This window comes from Phascolarctos cinereus, unplaced genomic scaffold, assembly GCF_003287225.1.
Source record: "Phascolarctos cinereus isolate Bilbo 61053 unplaced genomic scaffold, phaCin_HiC Scaffold_4;HRSCAF=312, whole genome shotgun sequence".
In the NCBI taxonomy this organism is placed as follows: domain Eukaryota; kingdom Metazoa; phylum Chordata; class Mammalia; order Diprotodontia; family Phascolarctidae; genus Phascolarctos; species Phascolarctos cinereus.
The window spans coordinates 161,119,939-161,138,510 of record NW_027555847.1 but is presented as its reverse complement, the minus strand read 5'-3'; the positions used below and the strand labels follow the sequence as shown (position 1 = coordinate 161,138,510).

General features: G+C 43.1%; 1 protein-coding gene across 1 annotated transcript in view; it reads right to left on the bottom strand.

Annotated features, from left to right (window-relative positions):
• Window positions 1-897: 897 nt before the first annotated feature.
• Window positions 898-18,572, bottom strand: part of CUNH16orf96 (chromosome unknown C16orf96 homolog) — a 60,369-nt gene continuing 42,694 nt past the window's right edge. The window contains exons 10-16 of the mRNA XM_020978628.2: window positions 14,239-14,357; window positions 13,072-13,134; window positions 11,680-11,772; window positions 6,605-6,788; window positions 6,137-6,236; window positions 4,495-4,575; window positions 898-2,290 (exon numbers count right to left, since the gene is read on the bottom strand). Coding sequence (XP_020834287.1) covers window positions 2,049-2,290; window positions 4,495-4,575; window positions 6,137-6,236; window positions 6,605-6,788; window positions 11,680-11,772; window positions 13,072-13,134; window positions 14,239-14,357 — 882 coding nt within the window. The 3' untranslated portion in view covers window positions 898-2,048. The remainder of the gene's footprint in view (window positions 2,291-4,494; window positions 4,576-6,136; window positions 6,237-6,604; window positions 6,789-11,679; window positions 11,773-13,071; window positions 13,135-14,238; window positions 14,358-18,572) is intronic.

Genomic DNA, 18,572 nt, shown 5'->3' with positions numbered 1-18,572 from the left:
TGGTATCATTTTATTCCTTTTGGGGAAACCCCAGGTGTGAATTCTAATCCAAGCTGCACATAACCTTGTCCCTTGAGCACCAGGGTTGAGGTTTAATAAGATGAAGCATGTGAGAACAGAGAGCCTTGTCACTCCTCTCATTAGAGACCAGGCTCCCAAGATTGAACCATGAGTCTGGCTAGGAAAAGGAAGTGGGTGCAGAATCCTAGCCCCTGTGGGATCCAGCCATGGTTCTTCTATGTGAATCTCACTGGGGACACTCCTCTTATAAGAGGATCATAGATTTTAAGTTGAAGGGACCTAAGAAGTCATCTAGTCCAACCACAATTTCCATAGGGAGGTGAAGTGACCAGTTCAAAGTTAATTCAGGTAGTATTTGTCAGGGTTGTTTCTGTGTCTCCAAGGTCAGACCTCTTTCTACTGTACCATACTATCTCCCATTATTCTTCTTCAAGATGACTTGCTCTTTGTCTTTTTCACTTGGTTAGTGTCATGGAGGGACTTGAGAGAGCAGTACCTTCCTAAGGTGGACTGGAAGTAAGCATTCCTCTAGGTACTGTACCCTCTGTCCTTACTTGACCCATCAATGCCCATAATGAGACCGCCTTTTCTTCTGCTGGGGGGTTGGAAGGGGAATGACTTCAACGCACAATGATAGAGGGGCTCTGATAATTGCCATGTCTAGGCTCATGACTGAGCAGAGCTAAGCACAGTGATAGTGGTGGGCCCTGAAGGGAGGGCAGAAGCCAATCTCTTGTAAGGCTTCCTTTTTTTCTCTTCCTCTCCCACCCCCCAGTTCTCTGGGGAAGAAGAAGGGGGAATTCTTCTGTACATGAGTGTGGAAGGCAAGCCCCACCCTCAGTGTGTGGTCCCAAGATATTTTCTCTTCATCCAGAGTGAAAAAAATAGATACATTTTATTCTGAGTAGAAGTTTCCAAAAATATTCATCTGTGGTAGAAGCAAGGGGAGGAGACACCAGGAATCCAGGAGTCACTGGCTTCCAAGGCAATTTAGACAGGAAACTAAACTTGGTAAGAAGGAATAGGTTCTTGGCTAGAAGAAAGGAAAGGCTGTGCAGGGCAGGGTCAAGATGAGCCCTAATCCCCTGGGGACACTGAGGGAACTGAGCCTTGGAAGGTGGTTGGCAGCAGTTTGCTGGATGGTAGGCCACAAAGAGGTTGGATGAAAGGAGAAAATATGTATAAAATGCTTTGAAAAACTTAAAGAGCTGGAACAGTGCAAAAAGTACTAGGCTGGGAGTCAGAGGACCTGAGTTCAAATTCTAACCCTGATGATTACTGCCTATATGATTTTGGGCAAGTCACTGATGCTTCCTGGGCCTCAGTTTCCTCATCTGAAAATAAGGGGATGGACTAGAAGACCTTTGAGTTCCCTTCTAGCTCTGCATCCAGGAGCCCATGATTATTACTATTTGCCAACTCTTGCCATAAAATTCGGGCTGGACTGGCCTAGCTCTCTCGAGGGTCATTCACCACTCCCCTCTTCACCCTGGGGAGAAAAGTATTGGGGTGAGCAGAAGTGTCAGCATATGAGAAGATGCTCTACCTATGGGAAGATGACCAATGGGAGAGGTGCAGGGCTGATTTTCCCCAACAGCAGTCTGAGAATTTCAGCTGGATCCATGCCTCATACCCCTTAAACAATCCACTTTATTTTAAAGCAACTGATAATTCCCCAGCATTTTTACAGCAAGCTAGAATACTGAAGGACGGAAGGACAAGAGATGGCCCCAGAGGGATCACTGATTTAGAAGAGGAGGGATCTTAACAGCCATTTAATTCAACCTCCTTATTTTACAGATGAGGAAATCAAGACCCAAAGAGAGCAAGTGACTTGTCCAAGGTCACAAGGTAATATGTGGCAGGGCTGAGATTTAAACCCAGGTTCTCTGATTTCAAATCCATCCAGCTTTGTTTGGCCATGGAATCCATTACCAGCTTGATCTCTGTTAGGGGATGGGCTGTGAGTGGAGGACTCCTGATGGAAGAGAGAGGGCTACATCAGTGGAAGAGGGAGTGGGAGGGGCTCACATGCTGGTTCCCTCTTCTGGTGAAATGGGATTGAAGCCATTGACAGGCAAAGAAGCAGAGCTAGGCTTGACGACAAACGGGCCACCGCTGGTAGTTGGTCTGCAAACAGGCCTGTTATTGGTGTTGGACATATCTGCAGTTGAGAATGGGGAGTGCTGGAGAGTTCCTGAAGTCAGCCTGGGATGCAAAGTGAGCTGCTGCAGAACATCAGCTGTCATGCTGGTTCTGGGGCGTGAGGCTGCAATGGAACAGAAGATTTCCTCAGCCCTGGCCCTAAGCCCCTTACCTTTCTCCAAAGCATTTCCACATACATTTGCTCAGCTGATCATCACAATATCTCTGTGAGGCCAGTGGAACATATTATTATCTCCTTTCAATCAAGGAAGACCCTGAGGGCCAGAAAGAATGGTTGGCTTGTCCAGGGAACCTGATTAGCTGGAGTCATGCAGAGGGTTTGACGCCACTGGCCTAGATCATTGAAAGCTTAAGGATTTGCTACATCTCCTGATCTTTGAGCTGAAGTTCTTTCTGCTACCTCATGTGCCTTCCCCTGGGTCTCTGGGAAGCAGTCAGGAGTGGAAAAGTAAGGGCCACCTTGTACTGTGGTTAGAATTAGTCCTGTCCAAGTTTTGTTTGTTTTTGAGGCAATCAGGGTTAAGTAATTTTGCCCAGGGTCACACAGCTAGTAAGTGTCTGACCCTAGCTTTGGATTCAAATCTTCCTGACTCCAGGGCCAGTGCTCTATCCACTGCACCACCTAGCTGCCCCCTGCTCAAGTTTTCAAGAAGGATCTCATCCAACCTTACATTACAGGAAGATGGTACCAAGGACAGAGGAGAGGCTGAGGGTTTCTGGACTTTTTGCTATTAAATGAACCACAGGTAAATTGGTAATAATAATAATAGTAATAAATAATGCTTATATATGGCATTTTAAAGTTTACAAAGCACTCTACATACAGTATCTCATATGACTCTCGCAGTGACCCTTTTAAGGTAGATCCTATTATTTATCCTCATTTTACAGATGAGAAGACTGAGGCTGAGAAGTAGTTAAGTGATTTACTTAGGATCACGCAGCTACAAAGTGTCTGAGATAGAATTCAAACCAGGAATTCCGAATTCCAAGCCCAGAGCTCTATATACTACACCACCTAGCTGCACATAGGATAGGGAGATAGGGAGTGGACCTGTGATTTCACTGGTATAGGAAACTTCCTATTCAGGAAACTGTCTCTACCAATGCAGGTCAGAATCTTCTTTGGCAACATATAGTAGTAGGGAGTAGCCTAGAACAGAAGTATCAAACACACATCCTTCCAGGCAAGGCCAAGGGGCCCATCCAGATTAAAATATAATCGGGAAACATTTAACACAATGAACAAAAGTACAGTAGAATGTAGATGATGTTAATATGTAGTTTTCTAAGTCAGTATGCCTCCCGCAAGGATCCTTACATAGGATGTTGTGGCCTCGGTTTCTATTTGAGTTTGACACCACTGGCTTAGGTCATTGAAAGGTTGTGATTTGCTTGGGGTTAGGAGGTCAGTGTGTGTATCCCAGGGGGGGACATGAAGCCCAGTCTCTTTGACTCTTAGGTCAACTCTCTACTATACATACACTGTTGCTTGATGTGGTTGTGTTTCTGTCATATCCGAGACTTCATGACCCCATTTGGGGTTTTCTTGGCAGAGATCCTAGACTGGTTTGCCATTTCCATCTTCAGCTCATTTTACAGATGAGGAAACTGAGGCAAGTAGGGTTAAATGACTTGCTTAGGGTCATACAGCTAGTACATGTCTGAGGCCATATTTGAACTCGAGAAGATGAGTCTTCTTGATACCAGGCTGGGTGCTCTTATCTACTTTGCTACCTCGCTGCCCTGCCACCTCTCATAACACATGAGAAAATAAACTCAGTATCATTTTCCACTGTGGATAATATGCCTTTCAAGCACTTCGGCCCCTGCCCCTAGGCCGCTTGTGCCCCTCTTCCAGCCTCTTCTCTCTTAGGTTTATACGCAGATGAAGGGGAGAATCATGGGTACTAATGGGACAGGTGAGATTGTTTAGAATGTCCAGAATAAGAATGGGAATGGCCCTTTTTTAGGGGACAGTGAGGCAGGGAACCTGGGAGATCTACTTATTGTATTCTTCAGCACCCCAAGACTGTCCTAGAATTATGTCCCCATAGGGAGACTAGATTCAGGGAGACATTCTCTGCTCCTTCCAATGTGATAGAAGATAGTTCCTCCTCTATGGGGAGGAGGTTGGGCAAAGCCTTCTTTGGTAGGATGAGAACAGGAGAGGCCAGAAATTCAAAGGAAGCCCTCTGGACAAGAGGTGTAGTGAGGAATTGATTTGGAACTAGGAAGAACTGATGAGTACAGAGATTGAATCCAGGGATTGGGGCCCCAGGAGAGAGGGATTAGGTGAAGACTCACCAGGGTAGATGGTACCAGAGATACTGGAACGTATTCGCTCACATCCACTGCGGGATGGTGGGGGCCTTGGGATCTTTAATCCTAAGGGGAGTGAAGGAAGGGGTGAGCAAATGGGAGTTTATTGAAGTTTCTTTCAGATTTCTTGCGCCTGTGAAGCCCCCCGCCCCCAGATCCCCTCTCCCACCCTCAGGGCTGTGGCTTATGCCAATATTTCACAAAGCCTTATATTCTTTGTCGCATCTACATTATCTAGTACCAGGCTGAGGATCAACTGGGGGCTTCAATGACTAAAGGAATCAACCAATGAATTTCGGTTCTGGTTTGCGTTGGGGGTATTGGTGATTGCCTACTCTCCAACTGAGATGGAGCTAGCCATGGGCTACCACTGAATGGGACAAACCTTAGCTGCCACCATAGTGACACAACTTGAAAATCTGTCCGAGGAAGCTCCTCCAACAAGGGTGTCCCAAAAATCTCTTATGCTTTAGTAGATTAAAAGCTTATGAAAATTTTAATAGCTTAAAACTCATTAAGACTTTTGGGACACCCTCTATATATACCCTGGAATGGTTGTGTATATGGAGGAAGAGAGTTTTGCCATCTCTACACTCACAGGATCATAGATTTAATGTTGGAAAGGATCTTAAAGGATATTTAGTCCATCCCACTCATTTTACAAATCAAATTTTTGGGAGTGACCCGGAGAAGTTAAATGACATGCTGAAATGTAAGGGTTGGACTAATGGCCTTAAAGGTCCCCTCCAGCTCTCAATCCTACAATCCTAAGTAGCAGAGGCTGCAATTCAAACCTAGGACCTCAAAATCCAAACCCAGGTGTCTCTATCTACTGTACTGCGTATCAGTCAACCCTGATGTGCTCTTCCTGAGGCTTGGGTCCCTGGCAAGCTGGAAAGGATTTCTAATTCTGAAAGGTGTTGGCACCCCAGTATTGTACTCAAGGCGGCTGCTTTACCCTAAAAATGATATTTGATATTTAGACAACGCTTTAAGGTCTTCAAAGCACTTTACATCTTATTTGACCATCACTGTCACTCCATTCACAAGTGAGAAAACAAAGGCTGAGAGAAATTAAAGAGATTTGTCTAGGGTCAAACAGATGGAAATGGCAGATATAGGTCTTTGAACCCAGATCTCTCTAAGTTTCAGCCCCGTGCTCTCTCTACTATGGCATGTTATCTCTTTATTTTAAATATTTTCATTGTTATCTTCCATATTTATATTATCTTCATTTCTTAATATGTGCCTTCCCCCTCTCCACTCCCACAAGTCATCCTTTCTAATAAAGAATAAATAAATAAATAAATTCAGCACAACAAATCCACACATCAATTGAATCTAATAGCCTATGTAATGTTTTACACCCACAGTCCTCCACCTCTGCTCTGTAGGGCCAAGCTTGGTTGAAATTATACCAATGTTGCTTCTTTGATAATGCCACTGATCAGGGGGCTCTAGATGGAAGGACCTATGCCAGGTTATTTCCTTATTCCAGATACCAGAGCTAACTAGATTGTTTGGGGCCAGAAGCCCCAAAAGTACATGAGGGAAAAGGAAGGTAAGGTTCTCAGGGGGTGGTATATCTGAACCCTAAGTCCCCGCTCAAACCTGTCACAAGTCATACCTGCCAGGTCCTTCTCAGTAATAATGGAATGTGGAGCACCATGAGAGGCCATCCTGCCTTTGTACATGACCCCATCCACTCCCAGAATGTTCACTTCACTCTGAGGAGACAGAGACAGCCCAACCCAGCCCCCAGGTTATAACTCAATCCCTTTAGGGGAAGAGGGGAAGGGGATGATTCCCTTGCTATATTCCTTTCACTTTCAAAGGCTGCTCAGCTTTCCCTTTCCCAGAGGCATATTACTCCCAATTTCAACTTGTTTTGTCCTCCTCTACTACTCAAAGTCCCGGTTCCTTTACAGGCTCTGGAGTAGAGCCTTCTCCCCATCTCCCCACTAAGGCCTGGGATGAGTCTAAGCACAGGAGGAGAGAGAGTCTAAGCCACCACCCTGCCTCATCCTGACCCCGGGATCCTAAACAGAAACCCCCTCATCTGGAACTTGATGAACCAGAAGCAGGCTGCACTCACATTCTCAGGAAACACAGATGGATCCCCATATGGATAAAGGGTGGTGAGGTTCGGTATCTTCATGATTGGCCTCAGGCTAGAATTGTTATCCCAATATGACTGACCATCTCTGGGCACGTTGGCTTGTTCGGGGAGGTTGGTCATTCCCTGTATAGGTTGCAGGTGTTGTACTCGTTGCTGTTCTCTAGGAAAAGATGGCTGACGTGAGGAGGGGACCAACCTCCTTCCCAGCTCAGACTGAGCCTCAAGAAGCCAGGTTGGGTCCTGAAGCATCAGGCAGCCTGGCATGGGAAGGGCTGGTAGAGCCATGGAGAGCAGGACCACTCAGGCTAGTGGCTCAGGATATGTAAGAAAATTCTTAGACTGGGCCTATGAAAGCCTCCGGGAGAGCAGTAATCTGACTAAAACTGGAAAGGTATGCTCTTCTTCAGGTGCAGCTCTCAGTCTTTGGCAACATCTTCATCAGGGTTACTGTAGGAAAGGATGCCTTTTAGTAGTGATGGTGATGTTGGTGGTGGGGTGTTGGTGGAGAGCCTCTCATATCCCAGGTTTGGACTCTCTATGCTTTTTCTTAGCCACCATGGCATATTAGAAAAAGCACTGCACTTGTAATCAGAAGACATGGGTCTGAATTCTGGTTCTGACACTTACTAGTTGTGTGACCATGGACAAGTCACTTAAACTCAGTTTTCTCATCTGTAAAATAGAGATAATAATACTTGTACTACATAGCTGACAGAACAGTTGTGAGGAAAGTCTTTTTGCCAACTGTAAAGAGCTATATAAATGTGAGTGATTATATCATCATCAATGTCTTATTATCATACAGAGATTGGTGGGAGAAGGGAAGCTGGGGACCTACAAGGTGAGAAAGGAGGAAGGGAAAGTAGAGAGTGGTAGGGGTTAATGGTGGTTCAGATAGTTGTAGTATCTTCTCTAGTTGGGAATCAGGAATGGATCAGTGAGCTTAGTTGGGTAAGTAAAGTACTGTTGAGGTTGGAGTTTGAGTCTCAGTGGAGGAAAACCAGATATTCTGTGGTTACAAGCTGTACCCTCATCACTGATTGACTGTTTCACAAAGCTGTCTCACATATGAACATACTCGGTCACAATGGGGACCAAACCAGAGGGTATAGATGACTCAGTTCGAACCACAAGTCCACTGCTGTTCAATTCAATTTTAAAAGGATGAATTCAGTCCCTATTGTGCTATGCTAGATACTTGGGGAGAGACATAATTTAGTTAAGACATGGTCTCTGCCCTCATGGAGCTTGAAGTCTACTAGGCGAATGAGAAACATATGACAGATATCTAGAATACACAATAATATATGCCAAATATATTAGATTGAAACAAAGCACTATATGTTGCTGAACAAGTTATGGTAAATGAATGTGATGGAATAATGCTGTGCTATAAGAAATGATGAAGGGGAGGGTTTCAGTGGGGAGACTTGTATGAACTGATGCAGACTGAAATGAACAGAACCAGGAGAACAATTTATACAGTAATAACAATACAGTAAATACAAATAGCTATGAAAGACTTAGGAACTTTGATCATGCAATGGCCAGTTATGATTTCAGATGTCCCAGGATGAAATAGGCTACTCACTTCCCAATAGAGAGGGGATGGACCCAGAGCAGAGATTAAAACATATATTATATGTATACACACACACACACACACACATACACAAACATATAAAGAAGATGAACAAGTTGGGAATTTGTTTTGCTTTACTATACACTTTTGTAACAAGAGTTTGTTTTTAAGTCTCTTAAACTCTCCCATCTTGTTTTCACAACTGTCAACTGTGTAGGGAGTTAATACTTGAAAAATCTATTTCACAAGGTTGTTGTGAGTTAAAGTAGGTAAGATATTTATGTAAATGAAAACATAAAATACTAAATAAATGTCAGCAGCTGTAAAGAGAAAGAAAAAAAGAGTTTGATTTTTTTTCTTTCTTTCTCAATGGGGGCGGGGGGAAGGGAGAGAAGGTAGATTATCATTGACTGAAAGAAATAACACTTAATTTAAAAAAAGAGTTAGGGGAGAAAGCACTCCACAAGAAATGAGGAGGTCAGAGAAGGCTTCCCTGAGAGAGAAGGTAGATAGATTTCCAATGATCAAAAGAAATAAAATTTAATTAGAAAAAAAAAGGTGGGGGAAGCACTATACAAGAATTAAGGAAGTCAGGGAAGGCTTCCCAAAGGAGAGAGCATTTGCTTTATGCTTTCAAGGTTGGGTTGGAATTCAACAAGCAGACATTCTAGGTATTTGAAACAGAATGAACAAAAGCAGGGAGGAAAGAAAGTGCAGAATACAAGTATATATATATACACACATACACACACACACACACACACACATACCGTACTTTACTGCATAATTGTTGCCACCGCATAATCATCGCACCCTGTTTTTTCAGTCCAAAAATTGGTTTATAACCTTTCATTGTGTAATTGTTGCATGGTATAATTCTGCTCGTCACGCCTCTTAAAAGATAAACAGAGAAGCAATGGATTTACCAGTGGCATATGGATATGCATTAATCTCTTGCACATTGTGAGCCACATGCCTACAATTCTCAACACATCCATTGTCAGTATTCAATTTTCACGTATGTATTCACAAGTATTCCATGCATCCCAATTTTGCACCAAAGACAGGTTAGTAATAAATGATTTTTAAGTAATACTGGCACAAATGTTTAAAGTTTCACATAATGGTCTCACCCCCTTTTGAATAAATCTGCAACAATTATGTGGTGAAATGCTCATATTATTGTTTTCTTTGTTTTTTAGGGAGGCAATCAGGGTTAAGTGACTTGCCCAGGGTCACACAGCCCAGGGTCTGAGGCCACATTTGAACTCAGGTCCTTCTGACTCTAGGGCCAGTGAACTACACCACTTAGTTGTCCTTCATGCAGAATATATTTATGAGACAGACAGGAGCTCTTGGTTTACTCAGGACAGAGTGTGTGAGAAGCAGTAAGATGAAAGAACACTGCAAAGGTAGGATGCTGCCAGATTGTAGAGAGCCCAGAACATTAGGCAAAAGAGACCAAAATTTGCTTTGTAGGCAATAGGAAATCAGTGGAATTTTTTGAGCAGAGAGGAAAAAGAAAAAGAGTGCATCAGAGTGGAAGGAATAGTGGGGTATGAAGTCAGAGATCCTAACACTGAGTCATGGCTCTGCCATTTACTATCTGTGATCTTGGGCAAGTAACTTAACATCTCTCAGCCACATTTCCTCATCTGTCAAATCTACAATTCTGAGAGTCTGAGCTAGGGTGGTGTAGAAATAAAGAGAGAGAGACATTTATAAGTGATATGGTAGAGGTTGTTTTGTAAAGGACTGGATGTGAGAGATGAGCAACAAGGAAGCATCAGAGAGAATTCCAGATCTCAGAACTTGAGACTGATGTAACTGGAAGAAATAGTGAGGTCATGAAGGGGGAGAAAGTTTAGGGGGGAAAACAGTCATAAGTTCAGTTTTGGAAAAATTCGAAATCCAAATAGAACTGTGCTGGAAGCTGTTGGTGGTGTGAGTATGGAGCTCAGAAAAGGGCTGAAAATAGAGAGTTGAGGCATTCTGTGTAAATGAGATCCCAAGGAAGAAAATGTTGAGAAGGAAGAAAGTTAAGGACAAAATCTTGGGTAACACACCTTAAAATGGCAGAGGAAAGGATGAGGAGTCAGCAAATGACAGCATGATGGAGTAAAAAAAGGCATTGGAATTAGCACAAGGGGCCCTGGGTTCAAATTCCAACTTTGCCATTTACAACCTGTGCAACCTCAGGCAAGTCAATGGACTTTTTTGGGCCTCAGTTTCCTCATCTGTAAAATGAAAGACTTGAAGAGGATGATCTCTAATGTCCCTTCTAGTTCTAAACTTAAGATCCTAAGGAGACAGAAGTGTGTTTAAAGGGTCAGAGGAGATCAGCAAAGGGGTGCTACAGAACAAGACATACATGTTTAGACCCAGCCAACGTGCAAATTTGTTTTACTTGGCTATACTTTTTTTTTTGTTACCAGGGAGGGCTTCTATTTGTGGGGGAAGAATAAGAGGAAAGTTTTGAGTGTTTATAATACAAAAAAGGAATGAAGAGTGTCAATCAATTTTTTTTTAAATACAAGAAAAGAGGGAAGGTCAGACAAGTAGTATAGCATTGGTATTATTGTGCTAAATTTAATACTCTAAAAAGCCAAGCTGTACATAATAGAGAGAGATTCATGGTTGCCTATCTCTTTTTTTTATTGTTCTTTGTATATGGTAATGTTCATGCTTGTTAAGTTTATAATAACAATTAAAAAAGAAGTAGGAGGAAGAAAAGAAAAGTGAGGTGTTACTGAAGTTAAAGTGGAGAGAATATCCTGTAGGAGGGAGGTGACTGACAGTGTTAAATGCTGCAAAGAGGTCAAGGAGGATGAAGACTAAACAGAAATTTGGTGATTGGGTAGCTAATGTTGACCTTCCAGAGGGCAGCTTCATTAGAGTGGTGGAGGTGGAAACAGATTGTCTGGGGTTTGGCATGTTCAAACAAGTCAAAGTATGTTTCCTTCTGAGACAGAAATCACAGTGTTATTGTTATCGAACTATGTTCCAGCAGGGTCAGTCTGTCTCCACCCAACTGGTGAAAAATTCCAGCAGTGCCAGGCCACTGGATGGGACTTTGGGTCCTTAGTGATTTTTGTCTCTTGCAATATTGCTGGAGTTGGAGGCAGAAGTCAGTGTTCAGCCTCCGCTGTTCACTTATTCACTCATACCGTTTCCCCCTCTCCCCTCTCCCCAGTCTTCCCCCTTACTTCAAAAACATAGGCTTCTGCATAATTTGTGAGGCACATACCTTCTGGGGATAGGTCAACCCTGAGTCCCAGTGGCTGACTGTGACTGCATAGGGACGGTGTTCCCCATAAATTCTGTAGAGTGGAATTAGGTATACAGGATTCTTCTGGGGGTGACTCATTAGAAGGGAAGAGTAAGGCCTTAGGACCCAACAAGTCCTTTCTATGTCCCAGAGCTCTGGGGAAATTTGGGATGTGGTTTCCCAGGCCCCATTACCACTCACCTTAACTTCAGCGGTTGGAGATATTCATAGCTGTTTGCACTGACTGGTCTGGCATAGGGGTACAAGTTTTTTTTCTGGATACTAATCAACTGCCTGTTAAAGAGGAGTACAGAAAAATAAATGGGAATTCCCAGAAAAACACCATTACCTATATTATTAAGGGAGAGAGATGGGGAGGGGGAGAATACAGTTGGAAGCCCATCTTCTCAATGAAGATTTCATAGATTAGAAGGGAGGAGGTAATAAATATAATCAGATCTGATTAGATTTTTATACTTCTCTCCAACTTGACATGTCCATTTGATGAGTAACCAAAAGTCTTATTGAAAGCTTTACCTGAACAAGCTCACTCTGTGCTATGAGTAGGGGCAGCTTAGGTGGTATGGTGGATAGAGCATTGAGCTTGGAAGCAGGAAAACTCATCTTCATGAGTTCAAATCTGGCCTCAGACACTTACTAGCTGTGTGACCCTGACCCTGGGCAAGTCACTCAATTGTATTTGCCTCAGTTTCCTCATTTGTAAAATGTGCTGGAGAAGGAAATGGCACTCCTAGTATCTCTGCCAAGAAAACCCCAAATGTGGTCACAAAGAGTTGGACGTGACCGAAAAACGACTGAACAGCAACAAAAAAATGAGGACAGGGAGCCTGTATTTTTTTCTATCTTTTATGCTAACCCTAACACTAAAAATCATTCAGTGGGCATGACCTTGAATGGTTCACTGGAAAGAGCAGGGAACCAGAAGCTGAAAGACCTGGGTATGGTTTCAGCTCTGTCACTAATTAGCTGAGTGACCTTGAGGCAAGGCCTTAATTTAACTTCTCTGGAACTGGGTTTCCTCAGTTCATCAGATGATCATTTCTGTTGGACCTAACTCAGGGCACTGGAATGAGAATCAGGTTCTTTGCTAGTAAGTAAAAAGTGCCTTACAAAAGCAAGGTATTCAAGGTATGCCTTGAAGGAAAAGGTGTCTAGGAGTCAGAGAGGAGAGAAAACTATGTGAAATGGTGCCCCCTGGTGGGAATGAATTTTTCATGAAGGAGTTGTGATTCCCAAACTAACTGGGCCAAGGAACATGTTTGAGCTTGAAATCTATTGACAAAACAAATATGTTTCTGGAGGTCTGAAGGGTGGGAAATAACCCAGGGATTAAGGGGGAGAGGGTCTGGTCAATATTGGTGTAAAAAAGGAAGTTGAAGTTTATTTTTATAGGGCAAAAAAGGTAACATTTTAGGTATATTTAATTTCCTATTTGATATTTTGAATTGGAAAATAGTGCTAGTAAAGGCACTTTCTCACAGAACCCCTATTCACATTACATGGAACATCAGGGCTTTATGGAACATAGTTGGAAATACTGAGTTGCAGCAAACCTTGGAAGGTGGTACTCACGGGCTTGTCATCATTTCCACAGGCCGGTCACAAGAGATGCATTTTACCCGCTCAAAGAGTTGCCTGAAATAGATCACACACACCCCAAGTCCAGAAAGTTGTGATCAACTTCCCAAACACACTAATAAAGGTATGGTTGGGAGGAGGGGTTCGTGGTTGTTCTTCGGGGTCCCCCTAAGAGATGGCTATGTTATAGGTTATACAGACCTAAAGAACCCACAAGGAAGTTCTGATTTGGATCTAAAGATCAAAAGGTACCCTAATGCCCTTGATATTGTCCTCTGGCTACTGCATGTTAAGGGAGTTAGGCAAGGCACTGAATCTACCTTTCCTTCATCAAAACTTAAAAATCCCTGCCTCACTACACTTGAATATGTGGGCCAGTCAGCTAGTACTGACAGAGTACTGTAGTCAGTGCTAACTTGTGTAAGTGAGTTAAGTATGTTCACTTCTACCTATCCTCTCCAACCCATACACCAGGCATCGTGCCAAGTGCTGAAGACACAATGAAAGGCAAAAGACAGTTCCTGATCTCAAGGAGCTCACGATCTAATGGGGTAGACGATACACAAATGACATGTATAAACAAACTATATATAGGATAAACTAGAAATAATAAACCGAGGGAAGGCACTAGGACTAAGAGGATGGAGAAAGACTTCCTGTAGAAGGCGGGATTTTAGCTGGAGCTCAAAGAAAGGCAAGAGGAAGAGATGAAGAGAGACCCAGGTATAGGGGCCAGATGGTGAAAATACCCAGAGCAGTGAAATGGACTGTGTTGTTTGAGGAGTATCAAGAAAAGAACATAGGTGGATTTCAACAAGGATCTTCTGGACACAAGATACCTTCATCCTGAGGAATGACCCTAATGCCTGGCTGGAGACAGAGGCAAAACGTGGTGGCAAAGGAACTGTGCATGTGGCCAAGCATTCTTCCTACCCTGCTAGGGACCCCGCCCTTTCCCCTGTAGTATCCTCACCTTCTTCTTTTATTCCTCTGCCCCCCTCTCAATCTTCAAACCTAATCTGGGGAAGAACTCAGGATCAGGAGGATCTGGGACCGTCTTTTCCAAAAAGACCTAAGATACAACCACTTCTTGGCAATAGGAGAGCTTGAGGAAGGGAAGACTAATAGTGGAAGGGGAGCTAGAGAACTTTGGAAGCTCACTTCTTAAAGCCAGCTGCACTGTCTGCATCAAAGCGAGGGCCCTCACTCAGGTGCTTTTTTACAAATTTCCAGATATGCTCCATCTGTTTCTTCATAGGATCTAGGTCCACGTGGCCCAGCTGTGAGAGGATAATGGCAGGAACAGAGATTTAGCTTTGGATGTTTGAACTTAATGGTAGTTATTTCATTGATAAATGTTTTTCAATTACATCTCCTACCAGGGGTGGGGAACCTTCGGCCTCAAGGCCACATGTAGCCCTCCAGGTCCTCAAGTTCGGCTCTTTGGCTGAATCCAAACTTCACAGAACAAATCCCCTTAATAAAAGGATTTGTTCTGTGAAGTTTGGATTCAGTCAGAGGGCCACACTTGAAGACCTAGAGGGCCACATGCAGCCTCAAGGCCACAGGTTCCCCACCCCTGTGATCTAGACTGTAACCTCTTTGAGGCTAGGAACTCCTTTACACAAATATTTTTATCACATACTTCATTCATTTTGTATTCATTTATTTATTCACTTAACAAACATTCATTGTTCAATGCCTACTATATACAAAAGGCATTGAAGATTTATGGTTTCTACTGTGTATATGAAAATGTTTGTTTTATTAGGTGTTTGTTAAGTTTAGAATAAAAAAAATTAATAATAGTTGGTATTTATATAGGAATTTAAGGTTTGCAAAGTGTATCCCATACAGTATTTCCATTATTTCACTGGATCCTTGTGATAACCTGGTGAGGTAAGCACTACGGGTATTATTATCTCTTGGACGTGGTGCCCACTCTGAAGGGGCTTACAGTCTGGTAGGGGAGATGAGATGTGCACTCAACCTTGATACAAAAAGTAACAGGATACTAGAGGTACAAAGTGCTGAAGGAATGCCTAGGATCACAAGATTTAGAGCTGGAAGGTACTTTAGAGGTCACTAAGTCCATCCATCCATGCAGATAAAGAAACTAAGACCCAGAGACGTTAAATGATTGGCCCAGGATCTTCACAGCTAGGAAGTACCTGAGATCACATGTGAACTCGCCATCCTGACTCAAGGCCTAGCCTTTACCCAGAATACCATGCTGCCTGAGGCACTGGGGAAGGAATCATAAAGGATAAAGTACAAGCTTTGGTTGAGGAAAAAGGAGGGTTTTTAAATGGTGACAGGGCATGGGAGGGTATTCTAGGCATAGGGAATGCTACTAGCAAAGGCAAAAAGTCAGGAAAGAGGAGGCAGTCAATAATTTAGTTGGGTTGGACAGGCAGTAGAGTAAGATAAAGGTGCAAGGCTAGACTGGTGTCAGATTATGCGGGGCCTTCCGTGTCCATCCAAGGAGTGTTTCTCCCTTGGCCTAGTCCAGTGCTCAGGACATAGTAGTCCTCATTAAACCATTTGAACTAATTTAAATTCTGTCCCTGTTTAAGATTCTTGGACCTGGACATATTTCTTATTGGCAGCCTGCTGTAGTGAGAGCTAAAAAGCTTCCCACTAAATTCTCTACACCCCCCCCCCCACTGCCCCTTTCATTTGAGTAACTAAGTAACAGCAGCCTTGCGTCCCTGCCAGACATAACAGATGGGGCTTGCCTCAGACATGCTACATCCAAGCAGGTACAGAAGGCGGAAAAGCAAGGACATTGCTAAACAAATGCTTGGAAAGTTAAGAAGAATACTTCCCCTCTCCTTCCCCATGCCAGCCCAGCACAGTACACATTCTTATTAGTTGTCCTATTGAATGACCTGGGGAATAAAAGGGGACTGGAGGGGGACTGAGCAGGTTCTGGCTGGTGCCAGTGCCAAGGAGGGAGCCTCAGGGGTCCCTGAAAAACTCCTCTGCCAAGCTTTCTCTTACAGAGCTATTCAGGGATTCCTTCTCCAGTCCTGACTGTGACAAATATCCCATTTGTGCACAGGGCCTGGATTCATGATTCAATTAATCAACAAGCATTTATTAAGCATCTACTGTGTTCCAGGAACTTCCATAAACACTGGGGACACAAAGACAAAAATGAGTCTTTCTTAGATTGTATTTTGCCCTTTTGAGGATTAAATACACTCACATACACAGAATAAAGTAGATAGAGTGCTAAGCCTAGAGTCAGGAAGTCCTGAGTTCAAGTCCAGCCTCAAACACTTATTAGTTGTTCTGTTGTTATTGTTTTTCAGTTGTTTCAGTCATGTCTGACTCTTCCCATTTGGGGTTTTCTTGGCAAAGATACCAGAGTAGTTTCCCATTTCCTTCTCCAACTCATTTTACAGATGAGGAAACTGAAGCAAACAGGGTTAAGTGACTTGCCCAGGGTCACACAGCTAGTAAATGTCTCAGGCCAGATTTGAACTCAGAAAAATGAGTTTGCCTGACTCTAAGGCCTGGCACTCTATCCACTTCTCCACCTTTATTAGATGTGTGGCCCTGGGCAAGTCACTACATCTTTTTGCTTCAGTTTCCTCATCTGTAAAATGAGGATAATAATCAGCACCTATTTCCCAAGGTTATTGTGAGGACCAAATGAGTTAATGATTGTAAAAGGCTTAGCACAGTGCTTGGCACACAGTTAACACTATATAAATGTCAGCTATTATTGTTGTTAAATATACATGTATTTATAATTCTTGCTTTTATTTCATATTACATTTCAGCCTGGTTTGCATTCATTTTTCCTCTTCTCCTCACCTCCTATAAGGGAGGAGAGGCTATAAACCAATTCATGCTAAGATATTAGGGACTGACTCCAATACCCTTCCTAGGAATTATCTATCTCTATTTAAAGAAAGACTGAGGACAAAGAGCAAAGCTTAACTCAAAAGGATCGTTGGTAGTCAGATGTCATGCACCTGGGCAAGGCATTAATTTGGCATGTGACTCAGAGGAAGTCATTTGAATTCAACAGACATTTATCAAATGCCCTTTATCTGCTAGGGCCTCTGCTAGGCTCTAAGGATACAATGACAGATCATTCCTGGCCTCCAAATAGCTTACACTCCCAATGGGGTAGCAAAGGAAAGTCCAAACAAAGTCATTTGAAGGAGGAAGAAGTGTGTGCTATGGGAGTTGCAAAGGAAAGAACATTCTCAAAATGAAAAGTTGAATCAGGGAGGTCTTCACAGAAGAGATAGCAATGTAGCTGAGCCTTGAAAAAAGACCAGGCGTCTGAGGGGTGATGGACACTGCAGATATGGTGGGCAGTCTGCCACTGTGGGAGCCAACATGAAGGTCAAATTTAGAGAACTGCTTTGTGGTCTCACTTAGTTGGAACTTAAAGTGGATAAAGGGGACTAAGGAACATGAAATTACTATGGAAAGGTAAGGAGGAGCCAGACTTGGAGGGCCTTTAGACGCCAGGCTGAGAGGTTTGTGTTTTCTCCCCAGGATGATAGGGAGTCATTGGAGATTTTTGAGAAAGGGAGGAGAAAAACTTCTCCAGCATCTTCTGCCCAGTCGTGTTCATTTGTTGACATCTTCTGCTCCACATCCACAATATATCATTTAGCTGAACTATTGCAAGCTTCATTTCTTTTTCTTTTCTTTTTTTTTTGTTAAGGCAATTGGGGTTAAGTGACTTGCCCAGGGTCACACAGCTAGTAAGTGTCAAGTGTTTGGTCTGAAGTCAAATTTGAACTCAGGTCCTCCTGACTCCAGGGCCCATGCTCCATCCACTGTGCTGCCTAGCTGCCCCCAAGCTTCATTTCTCTGGGCTTCATTTTCCTCATCTGTCAGATGATCAAGTCAGACTGGATGACTTCTAAGGCCCTCTCCAGCTATAAAATGGGGCAGGGTGGGGGTGGGTCATAACTCATAGAACTTCAGAATCAGAAAGGACCTGAACTAGGCCAATTCTCTCCGTTTGCAGATGAGGAAAATGAAGCAGAGATGACATTATTTATGAGAGGTCATACAACTAGTCAGTAGCAAAGCCCGTGCTCAAATCCAGTTCTATTGCTCCTAGTCAATCAATAAGCATTTATTAAGCTCCTACTATGTGCCAGTCACTGTGCTAAGCGCTGGGTATACAAAGTAACAGTCCCTGTTCTCCAGGAGCTCACACTCTAATGGGAGACAATATGCACGAACAGGATATATACGGGATAAATTGGAGATAATTTCAATTGGAAGGCACTAGTATTAAGTGGTATCTGTGTTCTTTTCACTGTGCCTACTGTTACGACTGAGCCTACAATTTGGGTTCTCCCTGCTTTTATGGCTGTTATAACACTCTAACCAGCAGTAAATTTCAGCAGTAAATATTTAAGAACCTGCTTGGGAGGTGGGGGTGGGGGAGGGTGTTCAAAACTTTTAAGTTTAATCTGCATTATTAATATTTTCTCTATCACTTTCTTATGTCT